Consider the following 10,019-nt stretch of genomic DNA (forward strand, 5'->3'; position numbering starts at 1 on the left):
ACCTGATCGCATCCACAACAGCTCAGAAACCTCTGAAGAATGGACTACCAAGCAGCCATCAAACAAGAACTGAGGTCACTGCGGGTGGGAGTATAAACTGGTACAACCTCCATGGTGGATAATTTGATAAAATCCATCTAAATCAAACATGCACAGAGCCTTTGACCCAGCAAATCGATTTCAAGGAATTTATCCTACAAATACACAGAAAAGTGTGAAGTAACAAATGTATAAGGAGATTAATTTCAGCGTGGTTTGCGATAGCAGAAGATTGACACACCTAACTGACCAGTGGAGGACTCCAAATCAGGGGCCCTCACACTTGGGCTCGCATCAGAATCGCCAGGAGGGCTTGTGAACAGATTTGCGTTTCTAACAAGTTCCCAGGTGATACTGATGCTGCTGGTCCTGGGATTACATTTTGAGAATCATGGCTGGGGAGTGCAGGTGGACACCACACAGCTGTTAAAGAACACAACTGTGCCATGGGTACTGACATATTAGATCTGCAACATATAAGTGGTGAAAACAGCAAGGTGTAAAAAAGAGTGTATCTATAACAAAATGTAACAGTTATATAGCAAAAAATGGGGGGAAAGCATATGCTTATTTATCTGTAAAGGCACAGAGGCTCTCGATGGATAGCCAAGAAACACATAACAGGGGCTGCCTCTGGGGAGGGAAACTGGGCAGCTGGGGTGGGAGGGAGATTTCACTTTGTCCCCCTGTACCTTTGGAATTCTACACCTTGGGCGTGCGTGACCTACCCTCCCCACCATAAAACAACAAGGTACATCTACATGTACTGACATAGGAAAATGACCAAGATATATTGTTAAGGAAAAAAAAAAGAATCAAGTTTCAGAGCAATTATGTACCACAAAATCCCACTTTTATAAAAATAAATTTACATATGTATATACACACAGGCACATACGTGTTTGTATATATACAGAAAAAGGTCTGGAAGATGGCACACCAAACAGCTACCTGGGTTACTTCCACGGAAGTGGTACTGGGGGGGCTTTCCCTTTATACTTCTGCATTGCTTCAATTTTTACAAATGCAAACATGTAGTAACTATGAAGATTAACTGGTGTATTGCCCTCAGGATTCTGTACCTCCGAAGGGCCGCAGGATCCCACAGCATCTTCCTGCTACATCACCCAAGTACCTGTACTGGGCTCACATCAAACTGCTCACTGCCTCCCAGAAAACACCTGTGGCCCCAGGCCTCCCTCTCCTCCTGTCCTGCCTGCTGAGCTCTCATCCACTCTGCCTAAGACCACTGCTGCCACCTCTAGCAGTCGGCTGGTCACACAGCTGTTTCTCCTTGGTGACTGCGCTGTGAGGGGAGGGCTTGGCCTTCTTTGTCTTGGCACCCGAGGTACCCAGCCCAGAGCAGGAACCCGGTCCAGCTGGCTGAGGGGCTCCTCTGAGTTACAGGCCACAGGCCTCTGAAGCGGTGATGAGTAGCTACTGCTGGGATTTGCTCCCTTCTGGGAACACAGGTCTCTGACAGGGACGGGCACTACTCTCAGATGGCTCTGCCCATGGCTACTTCTTCCCCACACACTCCTGGACTTCTCCTCCCATGATTTCACAACTCGCCCTGCCTGTCATGGACAACTTGCCCCCAGGGAGAATGCTGTCCTCACGTGCCCTCTCTCAGCTGGCTGTGGGGGAGTCTAACACTCGTGGGAAATCAAAACTCCTGGGCCCCCAAGCTAACTTTTCTCCCCTTGCCAAATGACTAGGGAGACAACTCAGGGCGGAAAAAGGGAGTCGTTTGGCCCGTCCTCTCCCTAGGCCGAGACGCCACTTGCATGCGTCTTTAGAGGCACCCGCATCAAGGAGAGAGCCCCGGACTAGGACCAGGGACACCTGGTTCTGCCCTTAATTGGCAGAGAAGTCATTTCTTTGACTCTCAGTTTCTCTGTACAATGGTGAAAATAAAACTGGCTCTGCCTGTCTCACTCAGCTGCTGGGAGAATCAGAGGGCGAAGGCTTGTAAACTTTAGAATACCCTGGTTACTGGTGGCGGCAGGCTACTAAGGGTCAGGCTGTTTGCAATTCCATGCACAGTCTTCCAGCCCCCCTGTCTGGCTGGAGATGCTGGGGAGAGGTATTTAGATGCTTCAGTAGGTCTAAAGCTCTCTTCTATCCCTACCCTCTGCTCCAGCCACTCCAGACCTTCCACCATCACCTAAACTGCCTCCTACGGCTGCTTTCCTGGTTTCCTCTGCCTGGAATGTCTTCTGGCGGAAATTCGACCTCTACATCAAGGCTCCAGCCCGCCTCCAGCACAAAGCCGCCCTGCCCTGCCCCAGGTGTGCTCAATCTTTCTCCCTAAAGCCTGCAGCACTACCTGTACTACAATCACAGATCTAGTTATTCCTCTCTCATCCAGACACCTAAACTTGGTGACAGGGCTCTGACCCATTCATCTTTGCAGCATCCGTCTGCCCTGGACAACAGTGGAGGTTCAGGAAATTCTGTTGTCTGTATGATGTTTTGTGAAGAGATTACTAACCCATGTGTAGATGTGCCAAGGAGAATTACTGAGTATAGGGAGCCCCTCACATCAAGTGCCCAGCTCACTCCATGCTGCCCTTCACCTTCTTTGTCCTAATCTATTTCAGAACATCCCCCTGTACCAAGTGTTTGCCCGAAAGGCAAAGGTAGGGAGGATGAAAGCCACCAGAACTCTGCTTAGAAGAGGCAGAACAGGAAGGAAAATGGGGCCACCTAAGCCCTGCGTGACCAATCCCCTTTGCATCTGACCACAGAGGGAACCAGCCTCAAGTTCTCTGATCTTGAGAAAGGAAGGTGGCAGGCCTCGGCCACTGCTCAAGTTGGGTAATGTTTTTTGAGAACCTGGGCTTGAGCAGTTTCAAAAGTGGCAGCTCCTCTATGGGTCTGCCCTCTTTGGGTACGACGGCTTCCGCTAAGAGTCAACTTCAGGTCTGGGTGGGGGAGGAGCAGCAGGGAGCTGCAGATCAGGAGGTGGTGGAGGATGATGGGAGAGGCTGCCAGGAAGTGAGAAGCCACTGGTGCAACAGGCTAGAGAGGGCTTAATATAGGGAAGAAGGGTGACAGAGAGGAAGTCAGAAGGTGGAAGGCCCTGGGGACCTCTTAGGTATCCAATGGGACAGATGTTGAAGGACAGGGATGAACTCTGGCCCAGTCTCACAAGAGAGGCCTACAGCAGCTCAGTTACTCAGCAGGTAAGCCCAATTTGGTGGAAAGACTGTCTTAAGAGGCATGAGGAGAAGAGCTACTTTGAGGTAGGGTCTGGGGTGGGAACAGGGTTAGGGTTAGGGGTTAGGAATAGGGTCTGGGCTCAGGCTCGGACAGGTCCGAGCTTGGGTGTAGTCAGGGAGAGGAAACCAGCAAACCAAGGGGTCTATGGCTGGTTAAAAAGAGAGGCACCAAAGTGCCAGGTTCTGAGGAGTTGGCTGACCGGAATTGGTTCCAGAAAGTGATGCAAAAAACTAGGAGCTGAGCTGGGGGTTCCAGGAGCTAATATTCCTGTGTTAGTTTTTTTTTTTTTTTTTTTTTTTTTTTTTTTTTTAGGTGGGGCAAAGGCCTGATCTGGGGGTTCTAGGAGAGCACTCTAGGGGTCACAGATTCCAGCTGGACAGGTGTCAGAGTCTAGGGATGAGCCTGGGTGCCAGAATTTGCCCTGGGTTAGGGTGAGGAATGACAAGAGGCTGTACCATTCAGGAGGTGTCAGAACCAGTGCCCCATCAGGTACAGATGGATGTTGACCCAGAGCCTGGGATGGGGTGACTGTCCCAGACGGGATGAGCAGCCAGAGCAGAGGGTGAGGCTGGTCTGGCTGGGTCCAGCAGGCTCAAAACAATTAGTACCCGAATCACAGTGTCAGGGTCGGCCGACAGTGCTTCCAGCACGGTGCACAGAGGGAGGGATGTGTCAAGGTCCGAACGGGGGTGGAAACCGCTCCCTCTTTGAGAAAGGTGTCAGTACCTGGTTCGCGGATCGGTGCTCAGATCCTGGGGCACCTAAGGTCAGCCCCGGGATGTGGGCCCGCGTTGGGGATGCGGTGGTGAGCAATGCTGGGAAGGGTCAGTGTCCGGGCAGAAGAGGTGTCTGTCCCGTCTAGGGCGGGCGGGGGAAGGGTCCGTGCCAGCCGTGTCAGGGCCCGGCTTTGCCGCTGACCGTACCTTGCCGCGGGCGCAGCGCACGGAGCGCAGGGCGCCGAAGAAGATGGGCAGCAGCGCCATGAGCAGGAGGCTGCCATAGGCCAGCGCGATGCCCTCGGGCGTGGAAGGCGGCCGCGTCGTGCCGTTGGTTGGGCCGCCTGCCTCGACACTGCCGTTATGCGGGTCGCTGAGGGCCGAGTCCATGGCAAGGCTGCACTCGGGGTCCGACTCCAGCTCCGGCAGCTGCAGCAGAGACGCAGAAGGGAAGACGGACGCTGTGGGGAAAGCCACGTTCCCCTAAAGAAACAGGAAGTGACGTGCTTACCTCGCCGGCCCGCGCCGCGCACGCGTGCGCGTTCACGTCTCCCCGCCCGCGCGCCCTCTAGCGGTGGCGGAGGGACGGGAGGCTGGTTGCTAAGCAACTTGCTGGTAGCAGGGAGAGGAACACTGGACCATTGCAGTGGGTATCCATCCCTAGGGAGACCTGAGGACCCCATTCCCCAGTCCCAGTCAACTTCCTTAACCCCAGGATGTCCCACTCCCCGCAGATCCTAATAACTAAGAACTTGTTTACTCATGCAGGCATTCATCCAATATTTAATCATTCCCTCACTCCTTAAGTATTTGAGTATCCCATCACATCCAGGCACTGTCCTAGGCTCTGGGGACACAGAAGGGAACAATATAGGCAAAAGTCCGTCCCTGCTCTCATGAAGCTTGCATTTTTAGTGTGGTGAGGGGGGGTTGTTGGGAGGATAATAAATAAAACGAATAAAATAAATAAATCAAAGTCTATAGGATGTTAGTGTGTAGTTATATGTTACATAGCATGTTTTTAAAAAAGTTTATTTATTTTATTTATTTTTGGCTGCATTGGGTCTTTGTTGCTGTGTGCGGGCTTTCTCTAGTTGCGGCGAGCGGGGGCTATTCTTTGTTGAGGTGCGTGGGCTTTCTCATTGCGGTGGCTTCTCTTGTTGCGTAGCATGGGCTCGGGCTTCAGTAGTTGTGGCACGCAGGCTCAGTAGTTGTGGCTCATGGGCTTAGTTGCTCTGCGGCATGTGTGATTTTCCCGGACCAGGGCTCGAACCCATGTCCCTTGCATGGGCAGGCAGATTCTTAACCACTGCACCACCACGGAAGCCCTACATAGGAGATTAAGTAATTTGGAGAGAGATTAGTAATTTAAGTAAATTAAATTAAATTAAGTAATTTAAGGAAGATTAGTAATTTAGAGAGACCTCCCTCTCTAGGAACCTAGTGAACTTTTGTATATGGCTTGGGCCAGGGTGGTTCCAGCCAGTTCCAGAGGACAAAAGTCAGGTGGCTTGCTCTGCAGATGGCCAGCTCTGTCGGGCTCCCAGTGTATGTGTGTCCAGGAGTGAGGAGAGGGTGTGGGTAGGAGTGACCTGAACTTGGGTGCAGACCCAAGCTGTCTGGGGCTCCTGGCCATGCTACTGATGCTCTAGTTAAGAGCTGGAGAAAGTATGTAGCAGACAAATTGATGAAAGCTGTACCCTGCAGGCACCTAGCACTGGAGAAACTCTGTGCCAAGCAGTGGGAAAAAAGCATGCTCTCCAGGAACCCAGGAAGTGAGCCAACCTCGAACCAGGAAGGGAAGGTCCATTCTCCTCCAGTGTTCCTCTAATACACTCTACTGAAAAGGCTTAACGTATGTCAGCTGGCAAGGAAGAAATATTTACGAGATCTGGCTCCATTATCACAGAGCTGGCAAAAAGAGTGGTTTTAGAGCAGAGAGGAAATAAGTTGATAAGTGACACTGATAGTGTAAAATCACATGGCCTGGTCCAAGCTGGACAGGTGGTGAGGTGGGGTTGGAGTATAGCATTCACAGTGAGAGGAGACAAAGGCAAGGAGTCAGACTATTAAAGTTTGCATAATGGAGTTTGCCTAGTTCATGCCAGGCACTGTACTGGTAACTTTATGGGTGTTTTCTTTGATCTCAAAAACACTGGTAAGATATGATTAGTCCCATTTTGCAGATGAGGAAACAGGCTCACAGAGGTAAACTAGCCAGCCAGGTCACACAGTCCAGCAGAGGAAGAGGAGAGACTTGAACTCGGGTCTGTAGGGTTCCGAAGCCTCTGCTCTTTATAATATTCCAGCTACAAAGAGGGCTAAGCAGTTTGGACCAGAGTGACTTCCTTCTGGGCAGGTGGTGTACAGTTTCAGGCTCTGTTTTTCAATAAGCTGGACATGACCTGAGTGGATGGGTGAAGGCAGTGTGCCTGATGAATTCATCCATCAATAATTCAGGCCACAGGATTTGCCCAGCAGCTGGGCCTCATGGCTCCAAGCCTCTTCATCTGAGAGCATACAATTGGAAATCAGAGACACTCCTGCTTCATGCAAGGCTGAGCACTTGATTTAGTTTGGTCTGGGGCAGATCTGGCCATCTCCCTTTACACTCATGGGAGACTGTGAATATGACCCAGGGAACTGAGGGGTCGACTCAAGTTCAGAAAGCTCCTGTCAAGGCTTCTGGAGGGTTGGATTTCTGGCTTGGAGCCAGCCTGTCTTGGTGTTCTCTGGAGACAGGGATGAGACAATCTTGTGCATGGTGGGGGGGTGGTGCCCCGAGGCTTCATCTGCCAAGCCTCCTGTATGGTGTTACTTTCCCAGAGGAGATCTGAGCTGAGGTCAGTAATGGAGCCTGTTTAGAGCCTGGGATGGTTAAATTACCAAACACTTGTTCCAAAGAAAGATGCAGACCTTACTCCCACCCCATTTCTCTTATTACTGTGTTCAGTCACTGTGAATGGATTTCAGTTTTTCCAATTTTTTTCTCATATATGCGCACACACATATACACACACACACACACACACACACACTTACATGCTTAAATAATTCTGAAAGTAGTAAGCAAGGATCATTAGTGGATGCTAACCCTTGGGAGAAAGGTTTTTGAGGGACAGGATAGTCACACAATTTACCCCACAGATTACTAGTTATTTATAAAAGGAAAAGCTTCCCTTTAAAGTGGAGTGACCTGGTGGACACTCCCTTAACCAAGCGATCAAATTTAGCATCACCGAATGGGATGGGACAAAATGACTAGACGTGATGCAATGTGGGGGACACATCACCTGCGTAGTCTTCTTGCCAAACATGTTTCACCTGCATCTACTCATGAGGAAACATCAGGAAAAATCAGAAAAATCCAGACTGTGGCATATTCAGAACAACTAGCCTGAACTCTTCAAAAATGTTGGTGCCATGAAAGAGAAAAAAAAAAAAATCTATGTTGTAGATGAAAGGAGAATGAAGGGAGGGGAAAAGCAAATGTAATCTATCATCCTTGATTGGATCCTGGATCACAACATTTTAAAAAAGGCTATAAAGAAAATTTTTGGATGCGTGGGGAAATTTGAATGTGGATTGTTTGGGAGTGATAATGGTATTGTGGTTCTGCAGGACCTTGCTAATCAGGGCGTGATCCCCAGACTAGCAGTAGCAGTGGGGAGCCTATCAGAAAGGCAGAATCTCAGGCCCCACCCAGACCTACTGGATGTCCAGGTGATCTAAGTGCACGTTTAGTTTGACAAATGCTGGTGTAGGAGACCCTCTGTATTTGTAGGAGGTATAGTCCTGCCTCAGGAGCCCAGGTGATCCTGTGTTCTTAATTCTTGGGAGACTCTGGGCAGGGAAGCAGTAAAACTCTGTGTAAATGTTTACTGTTAAATTATCTACTGAGGCTACAGGACCTTTAAATATGTGCTCAATAAATATTTATATGTGAATGAATGAGTTTATTGTTCCTTCCACCTAACCATGTTTATCTTTCCTCACAACACTGGTTAACCCCTACTCATTCCTCAAAGCTTGAGTCAAATGTGATTTCCTCAGGGAACTTCGGGGAACTCCAGTATTTCTAGCAGCGTGGAGCCAGCAGTAAGCGCCACAGGGGTTTTACTAAGATAGAAGAAACAGGGAGAAATACTCTCTGTGCCCCTATACCTCCTTACAGTAAGACTGGAATTCTCATTTGGGAAGATTTTTTTGGAGGCTAAAACTGCTCACGTGGCTTGTGTTTTCAGTTCCATCATCCTAGAGAAATTCTCACACAGGTCTATTAGGGAACATGTCTGAGGATTTTCCTGCAGTGTTTTTTTTTTTTTTTTTCCTGGTGGTAGCAGGAAGTTAGAGTGAACCTAGGTGGGTGTCCCTGAGGAACAAATAGACAAAATGTGCTGGGTGTATACCATGGGATACTAGGCAGCAACGAGAAGCAATGAGCCAAGTGCCTGCTCGGTCAGTGCATGTCCTGGTTTGGGCAGGACAGTCATGGCTTCTGCCCTTTGCCCTGGACGATTTTTTTTTCAATATTTTTTTATCAAATTATAGTTGATTTACAATGTTGTGTTAATTTCTGCTGTACAGCAAAGTGATTCAGTTATACATATATATATATACATTCTTTTTTTTTAATATTCTTTTCCATTATGGTTTACCATAAGATTGCCCTGGCTGATTATTAATAGAACTCCTTGCATTCTCAAATGTGTACCAGTTTGGATGATAATGCACGGTCACTCTCACAGGTCAGAGAGCCAGAGATGAGTATTCTTGTTTAACTGCCTTTGGTGGGGAGTGTCCTTAGGAGGAAGGGAAGAAGGAAGGAAGGCAGGAGATAAAAGGCCAAGTGAGGATGGGGTCTCTGCCAGGGACTCGCTCCAGCATGACCTCATGGGGACCTCTGTGGCACAAATTTTGCCACAGACTTGTTCCCGCCTTGAGGCCTCTTGTAACCCTGTTATCTGTCAGTCACTGGCCAAGTCTAGGGGTCAGGGAGGGAGGTGGGGAGTCTCCCTGGCCAGTTGGCTTCTGTTTGACCAAGGGCAATTCTCCGGAGAAGGTGGCAGCTGTGAGTGTTTTTTAGCCAATACTCACAACAGCTGGTGGTCAGGCCACTATGTCTGGTAAAGGGGATCTGGGTGGGGCAGCAACTGCATCCCTTATAATCCCCCTACCCTCATCAACATGTGTAGATCTTTAAAACATAGAGCTGAGCATTAAGAAAAATGTGTGATATGATTTATATAGATTAAAAGCACATATCAGGGACTTCCCTGGTGGCGCAGTGGTTGAGTCTGCCTGCTAGCGCAGGGGACACAGGTTCGAGCCCTGGTCCGGGAAGATCCCACATGCCGTGGAGCAACTAAACCTGTGTGCCACAAATACTGAGCCTGTGCTCTAGAGCCCATGAGCCACAACTAATGAGCCCACGTGCCACAACTATTGAAGCCCACGTGCCTGGAGCCCGTGCTCTGCAACAAGAGAAGCCACCACAATGAGAAGCCCATGCACCGCAACGAAGAGTAACCCCTGTCTGTCGCAACTAGAGAAAGTCCGCGCACAGCAACAAAGACCCAATGCGGCCAAAAATAAATAAATAAAATAAATAAATTTTAAAAAATAAAAAATAAAATGTTAAAAAAAAGCACATATCACGCTGATAAACCCTAATGGAAAAGAATATGAAAAAGAATGTATACATGTATAACTGAATCATGTTGCTGTAAGTAGAAATTAACACAACATTGTAATCAACTATACTACAATAAAATAAATTTAAGAAGTACATATTACATAGCAACATTGCAAATCTAACAAGGATATTTACATATTAAAGAATACATATTGAGTACATTAGAATGGTTGCCTATAGAGGGATGGGAATGAGGGTGAGAACTGGTAATTAAAACAAACAAAAAATATGTACATAAGTAAAGTAAAATAGGGGCCTTGAGGAAAAGAGTGATGATGGTCTACTATGAAGGAATGAGTGTGATGAACCCATCCCTCTGCTCCTGACATTCAAAAAGGAAATAA

At 48.5% G+C, this 10,019-nt stretch overlaps 1 protein-coding gene across 9 annotated transcripts in view; it reads right to left on the bottom strand.

The window, feature by feature from the left end:
- HM13 (histocompatibility minor 13) overlaps positions 1-4,495 on the bottom strand; it is a 41,241-nt gene extending 36,746 nt beyond the window's left edge. For 4 of the 9 annotated variants that reach the window (XR_014255194.1, XR_014255196.1, XM_082432198.1 and 1 more), the window contains exon 1: positions 4,188-4,495. Coding sequence is in view for 6 of the 9 variants with exons in the window: in XM_082432198.1 (XP_082288324.1) it covers positions 4,188-4,370 (183 nt within the window). In the remaining 3 variants the exon portion in view is untranslated. The remainder of the gene's footprint in view (positions 1-4,187) is intronic. The other 5 variants (XR_014255195.1, XM_082432200.1, XM_082432201.1 and 2 more) reach the window with 3 other exon arrangements.
- Between the last annotated feature and the right edge of the window lie 5,524 nt (positions 4,496-10,019).

Source organism: Balaenoptera physalus (genome assembly GCF_965194825.1).
Source record: "Balaenoptera physalus genome assembly, chromosome: 16".
Classification (NCBI taxonomy): Eukaryota; Metazoa; Chordata; class Mammalia; order Artiodactyla; family Balaenopteridae; genus Balaenoptera; species Balaenoptera physalus.